At 41.0% G+C, this 25293-nt stretch overlaps 1 protein-coding gene across 1 annotated transcript in view; it reads left to right on the forward strand.

Annotated features, from left to right (window-relative positions):
• The window catches only part of ctnna2 (catenin (cadherin-associated protein), alpha 2), a 270824-nt gene extending 248344 nt beyond the window's left edge, over positions 1 to 22480 (forward strand). The window contains exons 13-18 of the mRNA XM_079279218.1: positions 1365 to 1516; positions 5112 to 5225; positions 11420 to 11601; positions 12182 to 12287; positions 19647 to 19781; positions 21419 to 22480. Coding sequence (XP_079135344.1) covers positions 1365 to 1516; positions 5112 to 5225; positions 11420 to 11601; positions 12182 to 12287; positions 19647 to 19781; positions 21419 to 21706 — 977 coding nt within the window. The 3' untranslated portion in view covers positions 21707 to 22480. The remainder of the gene's footprint in view (positions 1 to 1364; positions 1517 to 5111; positions 5226 to 11419; positions 11602 to 12181; positions 12288 to 19646; positions 19782 to 21418) is intronic.
• The last annotated feature ends 2813 nt before the right edge of the window (positions 22481 to 25293 follow it).

The following is a 25293-nucleotide window of genomic DNA, read 5'->3' on the forward strand; positions in this document are numbered from 1 at the left end:
ATGCCTTTTATGTTTGGTGAAATATAGCTTGTGTTTTATATCAGACAAAATAAATATACTGCAGATACACCTTCAGTGCAAACTGGCTAATTGATTAAGTTCACTCTGTAAGAGAGGAAGAAAGTGTTGAAAATGATAATAAAGTCACACAGTTGGCTTGCTGCCGTACTTTGTCTTTTGCCCTGTTTTTCTTATTCCAATCCGTCTGTCCTCATTAGACCTGTCTTCTCCTCTCAAAAGAGGGCTGTCTTAAATCACTTCAAGTATCTACTCTTCAGAAATCCACTCCTTATGTAAACATATTTATTGCAGACTATTTCCAATTCAGTCGTTTTTCTAACATATCCAAAAAGCAGTCATTTACTTTAAAAAATGAATATTTGGTGTTGTTTCATCGACAATATCTTTACAATTGTGGACAACAAGCAAAGGCACAAGTGAAAGTGGGGTTAAAGGCATTCATGGTGTAGCCACCATAATACAGCAGATGAAGACAGACCTTTCCTGGCTGACAACTCTCTGTCCAGGTAAACCTTGGCTTTTGTTATGATGATTTGCGACAGCGCAGCGTTCTTAAAAAAACTCATTATTAAACTCTGCATTCAATTATTGTGACTCAAGAGGAGATTACGTGGAAAGGTAGCCTGCTAAATATTCAAACATTCAGTCCGTATTCGTGAATATTTAATGATGTATATTCATATTCAGCACAATTCATTTGGAAACACAAAGAGCAGCAAGCTCTTCCATCAGGTCTGGCCAATTGATACTGACAACAAAACCAACCATTTTTATGGTCAATAGAGACTTTTCTTTTGTTGCTTGGCTTTTGTTTGGCTCAAAAGAATGATGAATTTGTTTCCATTCATTGTGATTTGACAGGCTGAGCTTGCAAGTTGGCGTCCTTGTACGTCTTCTCACAGGTTACACACATGCACACAAACACACACACACACACACACACACCAAATGGCAGCGTACACACAAACAGATCTGTGACAGACGGGCCAATCTTCCTGTTGGGTAACCCGAGGTGAAATAGTTATTAATTGACGTGCAATGTGCAAACAGCATATCGGCGCGTACACAGAGGTCTAGGGGGACAATCTCGATTTCTGAAGTGCACAAATGATCAGAGTCTGACACAGGATGTAATCCTGCTATTTGATGTGAAACGGTTCTGATCATGGCCTCAACTAGAAAAACGACGCAAGAATATTCATGCTTTCACCATGCCATTTTAATGTTTTCTAATTGATAGACTTGCAGCCATTCTGAAAGATTACTAACACATGTGATGCACCTGACTCTCATATCTTCCTTTTGTTCTCCCATCTACCTCCCTTACCGATTTCTCCCTACAGTCATGCCCCGTTTTGCTGAACAAGTGGAGGTTGCTATCGAAGCACTGAGTACGAACCCTCCGCAGGCCTTTGAGGAGAATGAGTTCATTGATGCGTCCCGTTTGGTCTACGACGGCGTCCGTGACATCAGGAAAGCTGTCCTCATGATAAGGGTATGTTCCTTACCTTCTCTAACAGGAAAACACTCACTGAAATGGTTTAAATCAGGGGTCTCAAACTCATTTTCACTCCGGGCCACATCAGCATCATGGTCGCCCACAAAGGGCCAGTTGAAAATGTAACTACTCGTAATATATTGGTAAATAACTCTCTGCATTTGATTATTGTTTATTCAAGTGTAAAAATATTGTACATGCAGTTATATAAATGTAAAAATATATTTAAGCACATTTCTGTTATTATAACTTAAATCCTTTTAATTTAGGGTTAATAAACCCACATTACTCTATCAAAGATCAAACTATTTAAGAAATATCAAAGACAAATATCAAACACAAGGTATTACAATAACTTTGTTCAATGCTTAAAATCCTTTCAAGGGTGCGTTTGCACAATCCCACATGAAGTATTCCATGTGTTGTAAAGCCACGTTTAAAGTAGTCTTCAATGTACTCACAATACATTTCCATGTCAAGTGTACAGTAACCAGCCAATGAGCAATGAGCTGCTTCTATGACTGTGTTTAAGTATCTCATCATTTTGACTTTCTATCATAGTTGTGACTTTCTATCTCATAATTTCGACTATGGGGATATTTTTACTATCAAGTCTAAATAAAAATTTAAAATTATTTAAAAATATATTTTTTAAATAATTTCTTTAAAAAAAAAATATATATATATATTTTTTTATTTTTTCTGGCGGATTCGCGGGCCACATAAAATGACGTGGCGGGTAGACCCCTGGTTTAAATGCTCTGCAAGCGTTAGACAGAAATGCATGTGTTTGGAAATGCTGACCAAGACCAAGTGCAGTCATTTATTTCTGTCTTCCTCAATATTTTGAAAACATTTGATGAGGTATTTTGTGAATTCACCTAGTGTTGCTGAATAGTCATGCAGTTTAAATGTATAATCTGCAATCACTTCGGTCCATATATTATAGCCTTTTTACCATATAGTTGATCATTTCCTGACTCACAAGACAAAGTTGCCACTCACAGACACCTTTCCAGTATTTGCCTCTTTACTCTAATTCTAGCTACACACATGCGGTACATTATTGGTTTCGAGCAAACTGTGCTACTGACTAAAATATATCTACCCTAAGGATGAAGACAAACATAATTGAGATCTAACATGCAATTGAATTCCCATTTGAGATGTCTCCTGTCACATGATCTGTTTTAGTCGGCAGCATATTTACAGCATGTCATTATAAAAATGCTGCATAACAACATGACACCAGCAGCTCTATGTCTCACATACTCTGATGTTACAGTATCTGCATCTTTCACCCGAACTGGCCCTTCTCTCTTCACCGTGTAATTCATTTATTCAACTTTATGCAGGCTGGAAGGTTTCCCAGTGCAGCTCTGGAAAAAATCTAATTCTGGAAAATAATTTGATGTTGGTAAATAATGTAAAACAGGCAGCTTTGAACTGCCCGGGACCAGCTGGCTTCATAATCCCATCCAAGTTCAATTACTTTCAGAGGAAACAACTTGGAAGATCCTTGCTTTCGCTGTTGTCTAACGCCATCATGTAGATAGCAAATGTTGGTGCCACGTGTAATAGTTCTGTTTGCACACATTTTTAAGCGTTATTTTTCTCCCACTAAAGCCGAGTAATGGCTCCTTTAGAATTTTTACTGCACAGATCTTATGAGGTGTCGACGGATTAGGAAACCAATTCTCCACAGTGTTTAAAAATTGAGGCAGGTCTTGAGAAGAGAGTAAAGTTAGAATAAAAGTTCTCGAAAACATAGTTTGGTACTGGCCTTTATGTACCCACATGCACACACACACACACACACACATACACAGCGGAATAGTGTGATGGAGTAGCAAGTACTGGATACAATGGAACATGTATGAAGTTGAACAGTGGATTGGAGACTGGAAACTGTAATTATATCAAGTGTTTACACTCTCTCCTTTAACCAACAAACTGACCTACAGCCTGTCTCAAGCAGAAGCTTAGACTTTTACTGGAAGTTCAGAGCTCAAGCAGCGCTGCGTTACAGAAATGCAAGATGCTAAATTGAAGGGGATACGATGTTTCAGGTCCCAGTGAGACAATGAAAAACAATGTGCGAAAGCTGGCATTAATAATACATGCTTGGGTTTAAAGCCTTATCCGATGCCGTAACATTGTGTTTCAAGATACTATGAGTCAAGTTTTTAAAACTCTGAAATATTATAACAATAACAACAATTGCAATCTACTGGGTCACTTTTTTGTCGACAAAACATCGCGAGGTATTTGCGCTCTGTGTCTGCTGCTGCACTGTGCCAACCCAGTGGCCTCAATGAACAGTCTCACACAGCTGGTTAACATCTGGTTTTATGACCCTGGATTTTGGAATCCAGCTACAGTATGAATACATTCACATGAAGAGGGGAAGGGTTGTCAAGTGTGCTTGAATTTAAGAATATTTTTTGATTTACTGGGTTTGAATAGGAATACAGGCACATAACTAGCAATGCCAAAATAAGTGATCATTCAAATCATCAAACTAAATACTAAAGTCTTTTTAATAGAACATACCGGTGGAATTTGGTGTTCTTTCTACCAACGACAGTAAATGTAATTAATTGTTACCATAGGATATGGTCTACTAGCAACCCGTTGTGTGGTAGAAGTCTTGCCTTTAAGCCAGTACGAGCACTAGTTTTGTATAAAACATTAATTATACCTCTGATATAATCAATCATCATGGAGAGGCTACATTCTAACAAGCTGTAAATAGAATTACCCACAGTGCTCTTCACAGGATAACTGTGACAGCACTGTGAATATGGCATTTTTAAAATGTCAGCATCATGCATGGTGCCTTTACTGTACAGGTTTTGCTCTGCTCTGCAGTAGGTAAACCATCCAACAAAGGTTGCCATGGTGAGGTAGCTCAGTTAAGAGTGAGCCAGCTTCATGAGAACAACCTTTAATATACTAAAACTTGAATGTGCCTTTTGATATACTCTTATTTAACAGCAATGTCTATGGAACTACAGCTGCTGAAACAGGTTTTGTGCAAATGGGTCCAGATAATTATGTGTGCATTCACATGTGCATTATTCCGTGGTCAAACAGTGTTGCTATAATACCTCTACATGCCATCACATTGTTTGGTTAATGATTTAAAAAGGCACTAAAAACTGCCACTGGGTTTTTCTTTCCTGTAGGTATCTTTAAAGCTTCCCACCAAAGTTAATGCATAAATTGAAAAATACCTATAATTCAACATTTCTGCATTTTCAAAGAGTGTCACCCATTAGATATTTAATTTGAAAGCAGTGTTAAGTTGACGGGAGGAAGTCTGTTCTTCAGATGATGAAGATCTGACTTGTTTTATTCTGTGACATTTCTGTCTGTCATATGCTGAGTTTGAGTTAAAATATTAGATGAGGCATTTTATACTGACACACGGGAACATATGCTGTCTGTTACTCTGGATTCCCACACAGAGGGGCATGAAGTCAAAGTTGTTCTTTTCAACTGTCAATTCATGAGTTGCAAGATTTCTTTCTTTTTTCCATTTTCTATCTCTCTGACTGTTTGCCCGAATTTGTCTTTGTGTTTCTCACAGACACCAGAGGAGCTGGAAGATGACTCTGACTTTGAACAGGAGGACTATGATACTCGCAGCAGGACCAGTGTCCAGACTGAAGATGACCAGCTTATTGCTGGACAGAGTGCTCGGGTGAGTGGATGTTCACCCCCTCCCCCCTCCCACTGTGCAGAAAACTTCCTGTATGTGCCTCAGTTATGCAACCTGACATGAAGAAATACAGAAATAGACAACATGTACTTAATTTTGGTGACGGCTGGGCAACGAGCCCAAATTCATCATATAAGTGACTGTAGCGTTCTTGCCTCAGTCGTATTGTAGGCTGAGGTGCAAGTTGCGCCGCATCCCACCTCAACACCCACCCCTGTTCCCTGACCATACTGGAATTGATTCAGCCAACTAGTTCCACTTACATAGCATGGAAGTCCATTAAAATGATCCTAACAAGCAGGATTATTTTAAATAAACACCATTCGGGGGTGGCAGGTGTAAAATTGCAATCACAAACAAAGAGGTAATTACCCAATTCCCTTCAGATGCCCGACAAAGGACAAAATACAGCATAGTACTGTGCCAAGAAATTCAGTCGCAATCGCCAGGATCTGGGCTTTGTTGCACATTAGCAATTTTTGACTTGGGCCCAGCTTAAAGAACATTAAGAGGGTATCAGTGCTCGCTCCCCTTCAGCAACACAGGGGCTGTTGTGGTGTATTGCATGTTGAATGGATTGTGGATGGCAGGAGTATGACTTGGCCCAACGCCTCTCCCTATGGCTCAGGCCTGTATTATACTGCCTCAGTCGCTACACAGTCTGCACACACAGGGGGCGAATGCACAAAGACGGGAAAAATAAATAAAACCAAAACAACAGTTTATCGCTACTAAGTGTGTACTAACTATAGCCCTAATTGTGATGCCTTTTGCTCGTAGTTAAAACCAAAAAAATGAACTCAAAGGCTAGGGATTGACAAACAGGCATCCCTCCATCCTAGGGGCTGAATCAAAACACTGTACTTTAGAGTGAGACCATGTAACTACTGCTGAACAGCAGCTGCTGTTGCCACAAATAGCAATTATGGGATATTGACTCATGCTAAATTGTAGCGTAACCGTAGCAGAAGTGGAGAAGAGTTATAAAGTCAGCAAACTGACTTAGTAATGTGTTTTACACAGTCATCTCCAGCCAAAGTTAGCATTAGCTAACATTAGCCACGGTAAACTAATGGTCATAACAGACCAATCGAGGCTAGCTGCAAATCCCCTGAGTCAAAAAAATCTTTTTCATGTGTTTTTGTGTGTATAATCAAATCAAATATATCATACATAATTAAAAGTCTACATCCATGCTTCACAAAAGGAAAATCCGTATTGATAAAATGCCATTTTGAGCCGATTGATATTTGCAGTACTGTTTAGTGGTTAATAATTTATGTTTTGTTTCACTGATTAAACAATGCAATTGTTGACCAAAGAGACAACTCGTGAAAGTTTAACATTGTCAAATCTGCAATCCAACCATGAACAAAAAGAACAAATCCATGCTTTGGGAGCACAATAGCTTCTCCAGGATGACTGTGGGGGTCCTGGGTGTGAAGTGCTTTGAGTTTGTTGTATGTACACTCCCACTAAGGCTCCCGCAGCGTAACATTGCTGAGCCATCTGAGCTTAGACGCACCAGCACTGCCACACAAGGGAGCCTCACAGCACCAAACTGTCAACTATACTTTTCCTGGCACTCAACTGTGCTTTGAGTGGGCAGCTCATCTTGGGAACAGTTTGAAGTCGCAGCATGTCCCTTTGTCATAACTTGTTGTACAAGTACTATAAGGTGGATGAATTAAAGGGTGAGGGGGCTGAATGTAAAGATTGTTCATGCAGCCTTGATTAGCAGGTAATGCATTCAAGCTCGCAGCGAATACATTGAAGATGATGTGTTGCATAGTTGTATTAAACATTATTACATTTGTACATTTAACACACATTATCTTGTCCAGCATACTATACATCTGGCATACAGATAAAGCCTCTCACACAGTTAATTGATATTGCTTGTTTTTCCTCTCATAGACACTGTTATGCCCTCAGAGACGAAATATTTGCACACGCAGGAGGCAAGCACATCCATAAAAGATGTGTTTGCCTTGAACCACTGGTGATCTGCCCAGTCGGACTCAGCCTGTCGTGTCAGGATAAAGCTTGCTGTCCTTTCACTGTCATGCCAAGCGCACACTGGTGCTCTGTGTTTCTATTCAAACAGACAAGAGGAAGTGTAATCCATTTTCTCCATAGGAGCCGACATGAGCACACTGAGGTTTACAGTCATGATCCCTCCAGGCCCCTCCAGTGTGCCGGTATCTCACACAGGACACAGGCGTAACATCTCCCTCTCGCTTTCTTGATCTCACTGTCTCCTCTCTTGCTCAGTGTAGAAAGCAATACAATCAAGTCCAGGGCACTCCCAGGAGCCTTTGTTCCCAGTGCTTTGCCTCGTGTGGGGCTCCATTTGTCACTTCTATTATACTAATGTGTGAAGCTAATTTATAAGCGCAAACATGCATAATGGCAGAAAAACACACAGGGGAAAGAGGCCTGTACACAGTGTCTCTCTCTATTATAACATGCAGACACAAACTCTCCTTCTTTAACACACCACGGATAATGCACAGACGCACATACACACACACACACAACATCTTTTAACACAGTGATTGGATAACACTGTTGATAGGTCATCCATAAAATTGAACTCAGAGTGTCTGGGCAGTTTATTTCAAATGAAACAAATTAAAGTCATTTCAAGAAGCTGCGCTCGGTGAAGAAACCCAGAAAGCGCTCTAATCCCTGCAGACGTAGCCGAGTCGCAGAGTGTATTGGCACAGCGCTCCCTCGGCCGGATTTGCCACTATGTTAAGCTCCCAAGGCCCGCTCCTTGTTCTTATCAAGCAGGGGAAGGGATTTAGGGATAAGTGAATTCTAGAGAGTGGGGGGGGGGGGGAGGAGGAGAGAGAGAGGGGGCTTCACCTAGTGCCTTCCTGCTCCTCTGACGTCCAAATTGGCTCATGTGTTTACATGTGTTTCCCTGTGCTGCAGCTTTCTTTTGTGTTCAGAACCCCCTTCTCTCTCTCATCCTTCCCGACTCTCTCTCTTTTGTCACACCGTGTTCAGAGTGAATTTGAATACCAACCAAATCCCTCACTCGCTCCTCAACCTCCCTTGATCTCTAATTTTAGAAAAGGAATTTCCTATCCAAATTGTTGAGTTTCAAGAGACGTTTTGCTCCCTTTAGCTGTTTGGGGGAGCAGTTCATCTTGGTTTAATGCATCTCTTATGTGCAGAAGACGGAGAGAAAAGTATTTGATTGCTCTTACAGTTTACAGTTTGCATTCTTATATCTTTCTCATTCCAATGGCATTTAGCAAAACTATAACTATACTTCTTCTCAATGGTGTACCAACCATTTTGACACTGGGGGCATACTGCTTGGTGCAATTATAGAAATAAGTGAATAATTGATGTCTCAACAGTTGGGTGCAGGAACGAAATGATATGCTAATGACCGCCCTCGAGTCCTGAGGTTAGAGTGACATGCTTGGTGGCACATTGCCCTCATCTGTGTGGCGATTGATTCGGCAGCAATTACTGTACATCTTTGCCTCCATTATGTTTTTGCTACATTGAACATGAGCATGTAATCAGCAAGTCATAACCCAGGGAGCTACTGGCTACACCCAGAACCACACACTCAGTGCACAACCACCCTGCAAATGTCTGAACTAAAATGTATTTTGCTGTTTTCAAGTTTATATTTATGAATTATTTTATAAGAAGAAGAATTACGTGAAGAAGAATTCTGCGATCACTCACCTGTGTGCGTGGGTCCGTGGATTAGCATGCTCCTTTGTGTCCGTCCACAGCTGATCTCGCATTCTGCTGCAGCAAACTGCATAATGTTTTGGGTGGCCAGTTATGGCTGCATGTTGAAGGACCTCTCGTGGTTGCAGTGACTCAGACTTCCTCCTTTTGCTTCTTGTTTTACTGTATACTGCTATTGACTGCCTGCTGACTCCTCACTCACTATTCTTAACCTGCCCACGACCTTTCCAAGCCAGTAGTGATAATAGTGCTTATTGGATCTTCCAACTCCAGCCGCTACTCTACAGCCAGAGACACAGTGGGGGGGGGGGGGGGGGGGGGGGAAATACTGTAGAGTGTATGTCTACGGGGAAACAGTTTGCTCAATTTTATAGTTCATGACGATGTGTTTGGCTAACAGCTTACTGAACTACGCACACAAATGACTGCATCACCTGCACTTAGCTGCTGCTCTGCGGCCAGAGACACAGTTTTTCAATGTTTATTGGGCATCGACCTCACGTTTACATGCCTATTGTCGGAAATTAGACTTGAAGCCTAAATATTTGCTTCAAGTGACAGTTACGCTGGTGAGACAGAGCTGAGATGCGTGCTGGTGCAGACATCTGAAAGGACTAAAAAGTGGAAGTGAAAAACAGGCCTGATACACTTGCTGTCTAGATGGGGGGGGGGGGGGTTAGCCAATCGTGGGTTGAATTCATTCAATATGACATAGCTGTGAGAGATATGCCCTCTACTGAGTGCACCTTTCGAGTTCAAACTGATTTTAATTAAAAAACAAGTTATAGTTGATATCAACAGCATACATTATAATTTCAAAATAAGACGAAGCAAGTGCTCTGTTATGAGACAAACTCAAAGAAGCAGAGGTACTATTGGTTATAATGTGTTTATAAGAGCCCATTAGTGTTGATTAACCTACAGCCAAAACTGCGTACTTAATTTTAGGATCCATCTGATGAGTAAATGTACTTATGGAGAGGTATGTTTGTTATGTTTTATTACAGATTAGATAAATGGCGGTGTAGGGGCCCCAGAGCCACTGCCTACTGTGTGTGACCCATAGTTCATAGCAACACCTGAATACAAGTTTGTCCTGCTGTTTGTCCAGCAGTTTGTTTGAAATAGTTTATTCCCCATTGTGCAGTCTAAATACACATTAACTTTGTCTTTGTTTTAAATGTGAGCGGTGTTTTCACCCCACATGCGATATAATGGGATACGCTGCCTCGCTGTTGTTTGTGTGTCTTGGCACTGGCAGCAGAGGAAATCTATGTACACTGGGCTTGAGGGGGCTGGTTTTGCTTGTTTGTTTATGCCGTTCGGATTTTATTCAAGCTAACCGCCATCAAAGCGTTGCACAACTGCGCTCACATATGATCAGTAGGCCGAAGCTCACGTTGGCCTCTGATGAGAAAGTTGTGCCTCCACGCTTCTCAATTTCTGTCTGTTATTTCATTTTTTTGGTCTTCCATTGAAGGCCCCCTCCTGTTTCAGCTTATTTTATTTTCAAAGAATATCGGAAGGACAAGTCATCTATATTTTTTTGTTTTCAATTTCCTCCTGACACGACTAGCAGGGGACATGAGCAAAGTGACGCACTCTCGCTGAGCTCACCCCACACCCCCACACACCAGCTTTGCTGTGAGAGAGGGAATAATGAAGAAGGGAAAAGGAAAACAAGGGTGATTATTTCATTTCATAGCAATTCTTGGAGAACAGTCAATAATAGATGAGGTTAAGAAACAATGGAGACTTGTCTTCTTTTTTTTTACTGTACTCTTTTTCGCTCTCTGCCTCTCGAGTCAATAGAACCGACCTAATGGGAAGCAGGTTACTCTTCCTTCCATCTCACCTCCCTGACATAATGTTTAACAAATGCATTATTCATTCTCTGGTCTAAGAAGCGAGGTAATTATACATTTATCTCCAAAATAATACCGGGTTCTCACTGAGCCTGTGACCTTGCCACAAGATTTATGCCATTTTGGACCTGCCCCCAAATGCCGCTGAGGAAAAAATGAAGGCAAAAATGGATTTGCTCTTTATGGATATAAGATGTCAAGGGGCTTGAAAAGGTCCAGTCATTAAATGTAAAGTTTAGAAATTTATTTTGAAGCGTTGTAGAAGGGCAGGGATAGTCAGACTCCAAACTTAGTGTTCAGGTTTGGTAGGGCGGATTAAAAAGTAGACCGGACAGAATTCTTTTTTACAAATGGTGCTACAGCTCTCCCCTTTATAATATTTTTTCTTTATTCTCTTTCTCCTGAACTAATCCTTCTTCTTTTTCGCCCCTTTTCCTCATTTCCCTATCGTTCTCTCCTTCCTTCTCTCTGGTATTTCCCTCATTCTGAGCAATCCCTCCAATTTATTCTGCTCAAATGTACTCCCTAATAGCCTCGTCCTCCTTTTCTAATGCTTTTGTTTCTTCCATGCTCCCCTGTTGCCTGCAGGCTATCATGGCACAGCTTCCCCAGGAGGAAAAGGCAAAGATTGCTGAGCAGGTGGAGAGCTTCAGACAGGAGAAGTGCAAGCTGGATGCAGAAGTGGCCAAGTGGGATGACAACGGCAATGACATCATTGTGCTGGCCAAGCAGATGTGTATGATCATGATGGAGATGACGGACTTCACCAGGTAAAAAAGTCAAAGTACAAAGCAGAACATTTAAACCTGCAATGACAGATTTGTTGGTCACTTAAAGGCCGTAGGAACAATCTGATCACTGATGTATTACCATATTTTAAGTTCATATTGCCAAATTATTAGCACATTGTTGCTTAAACATCTAGACCATATACAAACAAGGACATATCTGTATCTTTACTGTAACTGTTAAATGCTATATTATGTTCACCAGCTAGTCCCTAACTTTGTTTGGTGCTGGGTAGGTAATGCATAGAGGGTATGAGAGGTTTTTCACTACAAGCAGCAGCCCGCTGTGTCTAAAAACAGGTTGGTGAGAGGGAACCAAAACAAAAACGTTGAACCATAGAATCAAAACCATGAGCTGAAAAGTCCTTTACAACTGAGGGTGAGTGTCACTATGACACTGTGACCCCATTGTTCATATGGAAATATTGGAGCAGCAAATAAAGAAAGTGAGATTCCTGAGAAACAAGCTCTGTCTTTAAAGGGACGCTCTGCATGCCTTATGCCTCCACAGCTACACCCTCATTACCTTTTCCCTTCTTTTTCATTCCTTGGATTTCCCCAGAGGCAAAGGCCCCCTGAAGAACTCCTCAGATGTGATCAACGCGGCTAAGAAGATTGCAGAGGCTGGTTCCAGGTTGGACAAATTGGCCCGTGCTGTTGCAGATCAGGTAGATATGCAACTGTGTCTGCTGCTGTCATTTTTATCTTTCTACTTTCTATTAGTCTGAGACTGTCTCTGCCTGTGTCATAGTAGCTGGCGGCTGAACACATTTTGATTTGGAGTAAGTGGGCATGGCCATTGGAAATCTTTAATGTGGGCATTGACAAGGCCAGCTGGAGCAGTGGGCTGTTACTGCATGAATTTGTCTCCCATTGGGGCCAACACGGAGAGAGCAAGACAGCAGAACCAAGTTGTGTCTCTAATATAATTAGCTCCCCACCGAAGTGTTGCATTCATTATCAGATGAGTACTTCTCTAAAACACGCTCACAGACCATTTTCAATATCTAATCAATCAGTGCTGTGCCTAGGGAAGACAGGGGTGAAAAGAAATACGTGTGTGTGTGCATACAGCAAATTAAGTGGGAGGTATTTCAGAATGCAGCACTGCAGGTAATGCATAATGTTCTTCTTCATTTCGTCTGTCTCTAATAACCAGTGAGAGCAAACTTAGGCACAAGACTCACTGATTTATTAAGGCAGCCTGTTGTCATTGTAATTGCAACTGCTGGTAGCTGTCAAACTCTTGGAATAACGATGGGCCTCTTTCCAGTGCTACTTAGCTCAGGAAATGTTGGAGCTCACATCAAAATTTAGAATTACAAATATGTCTTGGAAGTCCTGGAACTCGTATGAAGCCGGTTCATTTGATTCATTGTTGTACAAATATTGATAACAGACACTTTAACAGAAGAATATTGAATTTCCATCTGGAATGAATCATTCAGTGTTAAATGTTTGTGAATGTGGACATAGATCAGCTTCCAAACCAAAAGATGAACACTTGTTTATTTTGAGATTTTTCCTGCTAGATTTCCGAGCTCAGCAGATGCGGTGCGTACTTTTCAGAATGTATCCTTGCTGCAGTGGCCCACGCCTTCATCACTATCCCGTAAAGAGATTATTGTCACATCCATTTAGCTGACATGATCTAATTGGCCACTGAATGTTTCTTATCAAATGAACATGCAGAGGTTAGATTAAAACACACACAGAATACCATGATAAAGAGATGGTTTTCGCCTCCTACTGTATTTCCTTCATCCAGAGCCAACCTTTTGACAATGTGTGACCGCAACAATAGATGGGCAAGCCTCCTGCTGTTAGCGCAGCGCACAATGCCTGTCAGTTTGAGTGGCCGTAGAGTCTGCTGAGCTTTCAACTGACCAGAAGGCATCTTTAGTCAAAGCTGGCACTGTATCCTCATGTCACACTGTCCTGCTCTCCAGAGCATATTGCAGCACAGAATTAAGTTTCAGGCTGTGAATGCATAACTATGTCTGCCAGGCAGTAATTACCACAAACAGAGAGATGAAAAGCACGAGTTTAATCTATATGGGCCTTGTTTATGTACATCTTTGCATGTTTCCATGTGTTTGAAGATTTGTCTTAGGAATCTGGTCTCAGTCTGCGGCACTGCTTGTGTATGTTGTTTTGAGCAGGATCTGGGGCAGAAATGACAAAATAAGCATGAACTTGCACTTTTTTTCTTATGTATTAGGTTATTCGATTGTAAGCTGCCAAGTGATAATCAGTGTTTAACAGGGTTTAGGTGGGAGTAAATCTGTCACATGGCGAATCACTGGCAGAGCCTGTGTCTGAATCAACAGTTGCTGTAATGAAAAGAGCAGGTGGCTTGCATTTTTTAATTCTCACTTAAATGGTTCCTCGACTGGTGTTTCCTGAATATTCAAAGCCTTCTGTTACACTTCCGGAGACAACAGAACTGTGTTCAGGAAATAAAGAGGGGCTTGAGGACATTTGATTTATTATAAAAGTGTTTTCATGTGAGGCATTTGGGGCATCTGTTTGGCATGTCATTCAGTGAATGGACTGAGTTATTACAAGTTAAAACAGCATAAGTTTATGTGGATCTGAAGTTTATGAAGCATCTTATTGGAATTACACAACAAGTAACATAACCTCATTGTTTGCCTTTATTCCGTATGAAGAAGACACGCATTTTGCATTCACACATTGTGGTAGGTAACCTGTGTTTGTCATGAGCACTGTGGCTTGACAGTAAGAATAAAGGCTGCTCCACTGCCTTCAGACAGGTCCCTTAAGTAGCAAACCTTGTCGCCATGACTCCACACCAGCCCTATTGATGAACAAGTGTGAAGCAGAAGGCAATTCTGCGTGGCACCGTGGAAGGACTGCGAGCTCTTTCATAGTCATTTAAGCGCAGCACTTGACGTAGATAAACCCTGAGAGACAACTCACCCCATTTCACTCCAGCGATGCCTTTTTTTCTACTCTATTTCCCCCACTCCATTTCCCTTACTCTGCTTCATTCTTTAAGTATGCTTCCTACAGAAAGAAGCTAGATAGTGAAGGTCAGCTGTGCGAACGTTATGCGCGTCTATACCGAGACAGGCTTGGTTGTTGATTGTTGAGTGTTATCAGAATCGGAATCAGAAAATACTTCATTGATCCCCGAGGGGGAATTGGTACGTTACGGTTGCTCTTATATGTTAACAGAATGAAATACATGAAAATTAGAAATAAAGCCCAATGTAAATCACGTACATAATATATAAACACAATATATGCAGAAAAATACAGGAAAATAATAAAAACAAGAAACAAGGAATGATCATGAGATATAAAATATGTGCAAATAATAATAATAATGATGAATTAAATGCAATCATTATTGGATGAAATAAGTCCAAGGGCCAGTCTATTGACTCAGAATGTCTGACACGCACACAGTTACCCCAGAGCACTACAGCAAACTGGATAGCACTGACTCGTTGAAGGACCTAAGCCGTCTCAGGAAATAGAGACGGCTCCGGTCCTTCTTGTCGAGGGCTTCAGTGTACTTAACCCAGTCCAGTTTACTGTCAAGGTATACTCCCAAATACATATAGTCCACAATGTCCAAGCTTACTGCTGACTCACCAATGAACAGCCATGGTATATATATTTATAAAAACAGTTTGCAGCACTCAGCTTGAGACAGTCAGTGTTTGATTGAAGCACCATCTGGCTTATGGTTTACCTGCGCAGCTGGTCATTGTTGATCTGTGTACATTGATGTAGTTAGGTTAAGGCAGAGTATTGTAAAGGACAGAATGTATTGTATTCCTCAAACAGGACTTAAGGCAGAACTTGGGAAGGTATTTTTAGACTTTCTTCATACCGTTCGGTGGTCTAGCAAGTATTTACAGCAGCAGGATTTTGTATGGGGGTATTGACTCAAAATATAGAACAGTAGCAATGTTTATTGTACATGTCAGCCAGTGCAACTGTGTGTCTCACTGATAAAATGTAAAGTGCAATAAGTTATATGAAGCTGTGGCTACGCAGACAATACTTATTTGTAGCATTAATTTGTTGCTGGTTTTGATTTTTTGTTGACGGTAACAGAAGTTATTTTGTGTCAAGCTTTATTTTCTAACTTTGATTTTAATTCGCTTTTTCATGGTTTAGTCTACTTTCCTTGACATATACGAATCCTTTTTTTTTGCATTATGTTTAAGTACTGAAATAAATGTAGAAATATCAAGTTGTTGTTTCTAAATGCTGCTAAACACATGCAAGTTTGAAGCTAAGTATTCAGACTTCCAGGTTTCACTTTATTTGTCACGGCGGAAGGCCCTGTCGCTTTGAATGCAGAACAACAACAGCAAAACTGCTGTCGCCTTTACTGACAGCAGTGTAACCGAGTGTGACTGATGTGTAATTAAAAAGCTACTCTGTAAAAACAAAAACTACAGTTAGCAGAAGCTGGCGAGAGAGGAGTCAGAACTAATTCAAAAGTGAAAATCTTACACCTCAAAATTGTGAGCTTTGCAGAAAATATTGTCTCTGCTTTAATCTAACATTTCTCATTATATGTCAGTGCTTCACCTCCTAATGCATTTCGATGCAAACTTAAGCAAGAGCAAATTCATTTTGCATGCTCTCACATCACACGCTGACTGTGTACCGATGCATATGTTGCAACATGGCAGGTTGCAGTAACAGCTTCTAATGTCATGGTAATATTGCGGATTACAGATTCAAATAAAATCATGTTTCAAAAAGAAGGGGATGTTATTCTGTTAGTCACTAGTGATCCACGTTCCATTTTCGATTCCATTGTATATATGCCAGATTGTGGAATACAACAGAAAGAAGAAGGAAAACAAATGAATTGGGTTGTCACTTAAATATAATGAGTGGTTTCAGTATGTACTAGAATATATAGTGCTCAGTCTTTGATGGCGATGCCAGAGCCTGGATGAGTAAATAGAAAGATGACAGCTCACCATCAGAGGGACTTTAGTTGTCCAATCAGCTTTTGAATAACTGTGTGTAACATGCTCTATTTGAATATGTCATTTTGTCTTTATATCATCCTTTTGCCCCTCAAAAATGTGTCTGTAATACTGTTAGATTTGTAATGAAACAGAAACATGTATCATGCAAAAATGTGCCACAGTTAAACAGAAACAGCAAACGGCCGGACGTTAAAATAACCAATTTACTATTTTTTGGAAAGGTCAGTCTCAGCCTGGTTATAAATGCAGCATCAGTGTGAGGTGTGACTTGTGTTTTGACAGACTGCCACACTCTGATCGGGAGTTGCCCTCATTTTAGCACCAGAGTTCAAATCATCTTGCTGAATTATCCATCAGGAGCACGTTTCATTCATCTTGGGCCCAATTATGCGGAAAAAGAAACTCCCAGCAGTTTCTCGTCTGGACTGAACAAAAGTCTTCCTGAAATGCTGAGGAGCGCTGACTGAGGGAAGAGGGAGTTTCAGACTGGAGGCTGAGTAAAGTCATGCAGTGAAACACACTAGTCTATAATGAATGCTGTTTCACTGTGAAGGGCAGAGAGCTTCAAAGTGGCAAAGTTATTGGCCATACGCTGTATTTACTTCAACAGGGAATCTGTGGAAGAAATGTACCATTAGTCAACTGTACAATACGGAATAATTGTCTCATGTCTGCATCATACTTGCTTGAGAAAGCAGCGTTTGTGTGTGTATACATGCCAGCAGTGTGAAGTGCAGTTAGCAGTGATGCTAGCCAGGACTGGCAGTGCAGTGATAATGCCAAAGGAGAAGCTTCCCTCTGCCTCACTGGCTGCTCTATGAGCTCGTTTATCTTCCTCAGTCTGCACTCAGTGCCGCTGACTGAGAGGAGGCTGGATGGTGGTGGCAGTTTTGCTCTTATTTACTGTATTGTTCAAAGTCCTGCTCTGTTCATGCTCATAACTGTGAAAGGTAAATCATGCCTTGAATTGTTCTTTGCAATTGTTTTTGTGGGTTGAAGAAACAAACCAATCCATTTTAAAAGACTGTTTTTTTACTCACTATTTGTGACCATCAGTGAAGGGCACTTGTGACCAATCAATACTATTCGTCTTAGCACGAGAGGACTTTTGTCATAGAATAAAGAAGCTGGGCAGCCATGAAAGCTGTCCTGGAGGGGGTACCCTGATATCGCTTCTCGATGTTTAACTTGCCGTCGCCCTCTACTCGAGCCCACGAGACAAGGAAATGAGCTGTGCATTTCCCCGCACAGTGCTGCCGAATGTCCGAGTTAGGAACGTTTAATAATAATGGCTAGAAGGAAGGTGTTGCTACAAAATGATGCTCACAGTGTTTAAGCAGCTGATGCAGTGTTGTTAACCCACTGGGATCTTAGTGGGCCATAGCTGACTCCTGGAAGGCTTCCAGATGGAATAATAGGGGCAAACTGTGTGATGATAGGAGCCTTTAGGAGGCTGTCCTCGTACTCCCTGTTGGTCCATTTGCTGCACTGTATGATTGGTCTATTCGCTGTTGAAGTGGCAAAAAGGCAAGCAGGTCCAGGTCAAGACTTTTAAGAAATTGGGAAGAGAAGAAGAAGAGGGATACATAGAAAAGGATGCTGAAAGTATTATGTCCACTCATTGCTGATTGATCTGTTTACTTCTTGGGCAACATGCTGTGACAAACTTGTTTCATGTGAAATTAATTTGAAATGAGTTTGACACCCTGCAGTGTAACTCGATTTGCCTTTGAAACTCACGCTTGCAACAAACGACAATTGAAAAAACAAATGTTGAACAACATTTTGCAGGCCTGGTGAAGAGAAATGTAATTAGCGACACAAAACACTGGAACCGTACTGTTTTTGCCAGGGCTGTTGTTCCTGGTTCTCTACTTTAAAACGGCTGCAGCATCAGAGACAATGATTCCCAAAACAATCCAATTGGGTAGCGAATTCACATCTCAAACATATTTGGAAAACATACACCATTTGAAACCAGATGGCAGTAGTAAGCATCTTTACTTTTTGCCAATTTGCCTGAAATAATTGCCAAGAACCTTTATTTCTCCGAATTCTTTGGCCCAGTGACAAATCTGTTGCTTTGATGGCTATGTTGTCTGTCATGATACAACTATATATCCTTTCTGTCAGCTAGCCAACCAGTGGCTCTTTCATCATCACAGATGATCCAGTTTTAACTAAAACAAAACACGGACCTCCTGGATTAATTGAAAATCCAAACAGTTTGGCCGTGGTGCTCGAAATGAGAAACATTTTACCAAAGACATGCAAACGTCATTATGCTTTGCTGTGTGGCTCAGCAGAAAGATGTATTACATGTTTGTTGCCAACTCATCCTTGATGGATTATGAATTCTGATTTACATTTTGAAGTCATTGCTTTCATATAGTTGACCCAACGACGATCTATGTTTTCACTATTACCTCTTCGGCTGTGTCAAAAGATCACTTCACTTACCGTCTGCTACAACGTTTGATTGTGTTTGGGTGAATTCTGAATGTGAAAGTTCTGCTGATGATGCCCTTAATTTAAATTCACTGCTGCGTGTAGAGTGAATTATTAACTGTCTGCTACATAGTGGAAGAGTAAACAATGGAGTGATTTTGGACACCGCTTGTGTCAGTATGAGAAGAGATATTGTATCGCAAAGGGGACCTTTGTGGCATAATCCCTTAATGTTATCCACATGTTATAATGATTATGACCATATGTGTGTCAAATGATGTTAAGATGGTCTCCAAACTACCATCACTAGGCAAATCATTAAACAGCAGATATTGCACAGTAGCCTCAATCGCCCACATTGTACATTCATAATAATCATATTTGTGCGACCTGATTTATCTTTGTATGACAGAATTGGAATATTGCCAAGCACAAAATGGCTGAAAAGATACTAAATCTCAAATGTACAAATATCCGCCAAGGCCTAGTGTCACACCACCTTCGGCTGCTCTGTAAAAAAACGTGCTTATTTATGGCTGTTATTTGCCTGTGTTTTGACAATGTGTTTCCTTGTGCCTCTTTTCCATTCAGTGCCCTGATTCAGCGTGCAAACAGGATCTGCTGGCGTACCTGCAGAGAATTGCCCTGTACTGTCATCAGCTCAACATTTGCAGCAAGGTGAAAGCTGAGGTTCAGAATCTGGGTGGAGAGCTCATCGTGTCTGGGGTAAGTCTGTCCATAAGAACAGTACATGGCCAGCTTCACTATCGTTGATGCTCGAGATGGGCTTTCATGCTCGAATCACTAGAATTGGTTGACTTGACTTAAAACATTTTTAATGCTCTGCACTGCGGGTGGGCAAACCTTTTGGAGCATGGTCATTATGAGGTTTGGAAGACCAGATGAAGGGTCATGCAGAATAAGACTGATGCAATCATTTCAGACCGATTACCACCTTATAATACCAGAACAATGCACCACAGGCTTTTTTCCATTTGTATTTTTCATGCTTCATGAACCCTATTATCCCGAGTCAAACTATCGTCAGTCAATTTTCCCATACTGCTTGCTTTTGCCATTTAACTTTCTCCATTTCAAGCTCTCAGTTTTAATGAAAACATATTTAGTAATATATTAGAGTTTCAACCAGAATTATCTCCTCTCAACTCTCCAGTATGCTTTTGGTTACATTTAGAAATATCCATCTGAAAAGCCAATACTTGATTATCTAAAACTGATTTAATATCTTCATGAAGCTACAAAAAACGTTTTGATTGAACTTAAGGGAATGTTATTCAGATGTCGATGTGAGATGGTTTTAATTAAGTTAATTCTGCATCATCAACATAATCATGTAGTGAACTGTTGTTGGCTCATATCATTTTTTGTTGTCTTTATTGATCAATGTGCATGCAGATGTGATTTTTTGGGACATGTATTTCATCTTTGTTTTCTTTTTTAGTGATGTACCAGTCTCATATACCTAATCAGTGTCTGCTTAAATACTGACATTATCAAGCTGATCGTGTATCAATTTTTATTTAATGTCTATAGCACAAACAATCGCAAATCACAACGTTGTGCCTTCGACGGCTTTTACAATACCCTCTATCCGTAGACCCTCAATTCAGATTAAGAAAAACTGTCAGGGAAAAAGTGAAAAACCTCAGCAAGAGCAACAGTCATGCAGTAGAGTACACTGATCCACACTGAGTCGAAGTTTTTGGATTTTCTATGAGGAGAGAAAAGGGGGCATTGGTGCATTCCTACTGTTTTTGTCTGTGAATAACTTCCTTAGTAACTGCCATAGTAGGATTTCTTCCTCTAATTAAAGTCAGACATGAGTTTTATCTTTGCTTTGGGCTTCCTTGTGTCTTGTGTTGATACAGTTCATGATTTCTTAGGACTCTGCTATAGTTTGTCTCACATGAGATATGCAAGCCCTGCTGAGATTTTAACCTTTGCATGGTGGCCAGCTGGAATCCACACTCATTAAATCTAAGCAGTTGACTTGTCTCAGTGTGGGGTAGAAGGAGGCCCACTGGCCGCCGACCCTTAAGTTAAATGTCAGCCAAACAAAACAGACGGAGACAGAGGTGCACCTGACCCCTGCCTCTGCTAATTAAGAACTGCTAAAATAAGATGTCACATAGCGAAGGCCAGGTTTTTATCCAGCTTAATTGACAGTTGCAGCACAAGCCTCCTAGATTCGGGATGTAGCCAATATATCCTAATATTCTTGATGAGTGCATGAAAGTCATTTTGAAGTCAAGTCACTTTTTCTCTTTACAGACTTTTTTGACTCGACCCTTAGTGTTTATCTCTCTCTTCCCCTCCTACCGTCTTTGCCCCCCCCCCTGTAGCTGGATAGTGCCACTTCCCTGATCCAATCAGCCAAGAACCTAATGAACGCAGTGGTGCTGACTGTAAAGGCATCTTATGTAGCCTCCACCAAGTACCAGAAGGTGTACGGAACAGCGGCTGTTAACTCACCCGTGGTGTCTTGGCGCATGAAGGCCCCTGAGAAGAAGCCTCTGGTAAAGAGGGAGAAGCCCGAGGAGTGCCAGACACGTGTGCGACGAGGCTCCCAGAAGAAACACATCTCCCCTGTCCAGGCCCTCAGTGAATTCAAGGCCATGGACTCGTTCTAAGCAAAAAATAATCATGCTCACCCAAGAAAAAACATCAAAACAGCGGTGACAAGTTGAAGAGAAAGTTCCTTTATACATTGTGTTAACCCACCTCTGTGTTTCCTGTGTGTGCTTGGTGACACCTCAGGAGGACTTCAGTACATATTACACTGCCACACTACGGCTCCTGTGAACACTGTGGGCCTCATGGCCGACAGGAAGACAGCACACACCCAACACTATTTATCGATCTTAATGTAGCTTAATATGTGAGAGACAAAATGTCACAAGTACTTTTGAAAATATGGGAGTTAAAAAAAGAAACATATCAAAGGAGGAATAGTGGCAATTTAAAAAAAAATGGTGGCAGTTGATATAGCTATATCTTTAACGTGCCACTGACTGGCTGCTTGTATACACATTTAAACTGTCTGAATGGAAATCCTGAATGGTTCAGTAGAGGAGTTATTCTTAAGGGAATATGTCAACATTGGTATGCTCCCTCTCAATATTTTCTTTTCAATTTGAATGTAACCTGTAGTGCTAGGAATTATTTATGTTTAAGATACCTGGAAGTGTTGGCATCCAAGTAGTTTCCTTGTTCCTGATGATTATAATAATAATCCATACGGTGTTTTTTTCCAAAGCACACTTATGGTCTATTGTATTGCCTTTTAAAATTCAATTTATTTAATTATTACATCACTAACTATGATGACCTTGATTGGAAGTTGTGTAGCGTATAAATATAGACGGAGAGGTTTGACTAGTTGTGGTTTGCTCAGAGAATAGAAATCCCTGCATACCTTTATAATTCATCCTTCTCTAATAAATCCCTCAACTTGATCCTCATGGTTTCATGTGTGTTTCTTTACTGTCACATGTGCTGCAGTAGCTACTAATGCATGTGTTTGTATTACAGCAGCGATGCTTTTATTGATTTAAAGGATCTGACATAATCATTAGAGATTGCCTTGCCAGACCCCCAGATGAAAAGATTCCAGGGGAGAAAAAAAAAATCAATGAGTACTAAAAGCTTACAATATAAGGCATATTGATTCTGGGTCACAGGTCAAGTCCCATTACTTCACTGTGACATAAGAGATAATTGGTCTTAGGTCAGCACTGTTTCTGCCATCTTTGTGAAATTTGACCAGGTCCTGCACACAAACGGTCGACCACGCTTGCCAAACACAAGTCATTTTGACCTACATGATCCCTTTTAAGGTTAATCCTCTGGGGCAGGGGCGGACTGGGGGAAAAAAGTGGCCCGGGAGTTTACTGTCAGACCGGCCCACTCAATGCATCGCACGTATCGATGTCAGTGGCCTACTTGGAAAAATACCCATACACTTAACATTATTTTCGATGATTACAAAGAAATTACATCATATATGTTTTTTTTTTTATAACATTTGGATCCACCAATTTGCCTGGATGGACACATTGAATAAAATAATACTCCAAGGTAGTAGTTTGCTCGATGAATATGCTGAACTTTGGGCTAGTATCAGATGGTTATACGTATAACTACAGAGCCTTAAGGAATGAATGTCAGCAGAGAAAGACCACACAATAAAGAAACTGGAATCAGAGGGTAGAATTAGTTTGAACTATATTGAAATGAACAGAACATACGATGGGGTGTGAACATCAGTGGTATCAGTAGTGTTGCATGCTGGGTGTGTGATTGTGTGTGTATGTGTGTGTGTGTAGGGGTGTTGAAGGTGCATAACAAAACAATAAGTTAAGTAACAGAACCTAAACTAACTCTGCCAGCCCAGGTGCATTATAGTCACATAGTAATAAAAAACAATATCAGTATACTCATGTGTTATTATTACCTCACTACACGAGTAGTTTTTGCAGCAGCTCACTCTTTTCTGCAACACCGTCTATGATTTTCTCACTGTCCAGCATCTGCAAAACATCTGTCTGAGTAGCCATCAACATAAAAGCCTCCAGGTGCTGTTGAGAGCTGGTTAACTTAAACATTATTTGACATAAATTATTAGAAATGATAAGATTGCCCTCTTTACAACTACCACCATGGATAGCTTGCTCATCGATTGTAAGCAAGTAACTACGGCTAACATGTTAAATTAAATAATCTCGATGATGCGAACAGCGCCAGCTTGCTTATTTGACCAGATCATAACGGTCTAAATTTTGGACATTTATCATTTATCTAGCTAACGTTAGCTAGGCTAGCTTGTAGCCGAACACCTCATCTGTGAAAAGCAAGCTAACATTGGCCAAGTCAATGCCACAACTTACCATCATAACACTGTCACCAGTCGGTGGTTTCCCAAATAAGTCAGAGATTTTTTAAATATTTTGATGCACCTTCCTCCAGATATCTCTTCTTTTTCTCCCTGAGCTTTTCAGCTCCACCTTTTAAAGGATTTACGTTTTGGTACCGGTGCCATGCTGCTAGCTCGCACTCAAAACGGCTTGTCTCTGAGCGAGTGACGCAAGCTGCAGATACATGAATCCGTGACGGGACGCTACATCAATAACTGACAACGCATGGTCAAATCAACGTAATTAACACAAGGACAGCCACAAAGTCATAAGAACCAGTCACATATATTCATATGACAACAAAGCACATCAATCCAGCAGACCTGCAGCGGATCCACGCATTCCACCACACAAGAGCACGAGCCATCAAATATTATTCATAAAAACGTTACTGCAGATGTAAAAAAAACAAACGCAGTTTGTCACTTACCAAATTCTTTGTTGACAAAGAATTTAATCCCAGTACATCGTTTCAGTTCCAGTAAGAAGTCCTCGATTCATGGACGCCGTGACAGTCGAGCCGCCCCTGTATTTCGCCGGTCTACAGCGGCCATTCGCACCTGCGCCGGCCCCGCCCCGACCGTCGCCCGGCACGAGCGCACGGCGCAGACCGCGGTAATGGAGAAAAGTTTTTAAAAGCACCGTAATGTCCAGCCGTGCTATGGCGTCTCAGATCGCGAGGAGTAGTATAATGTCAGTCTATACTGTTGATACAGTTTTCACTGATTATTGACTTTCGGTATTAGAGTCAATTGAACGTGTTCTGTGAAGCATATAATATAGTCGGGGCCGGCGATGTCAGAGACCGGCCCAAACCCCGTCGGCCTACCGGGGATTCCCCCGGTATCCCCGATGGCCAGTCCGCCCCTGCTCTGGGGAGGGCGATATCGGCTGTCTGTTGGTCCACGTAGACTTAAATAGCTCAACAGCTATTTGATGAATTGCCATAATGTTTTTGTTCAGACATTCATGATTCTCAAAGGATTACTTATACCTAATTTGGTTATTTTTGACTTTTTCTCTGGCACCACGAACAGGTTTAAAGTCTCCTCTTATCCAGTGCAATATTTTAACATCAAAAGGTTAACCACACATTTTTGTACAAACATTCATGGCTCCCAGATGATATATCCTAATACCTTTGTATATATGCACTGACTTTTCCGCTTGCACTACCATGAGGTTGACTTTTTAGTTTTATAGTTTTTAGTTTCATGTTCCCCCCCTGGAATTAATTGGAAAAAAAATGCGATTCTTTCCGGCACTATCAAACATTAGCATGTTAGCAAACTCTTTGTGGTATT

The sequence above is a fragment of the Melanostigma gelatinosum genome (assembly GCF_949748355.1).
Source record: "Melanostigma gelatinosum genome assembly, chromosome: 11".
In the NCBI taxonomy this organism is placed as follows: domain Eukaryota; kingdom Metazoa; phylum Chordata; class Actinopteri; order Perciformes; family Zoarcidae; genus Melanostigma; species Melanostigma gelatinosum.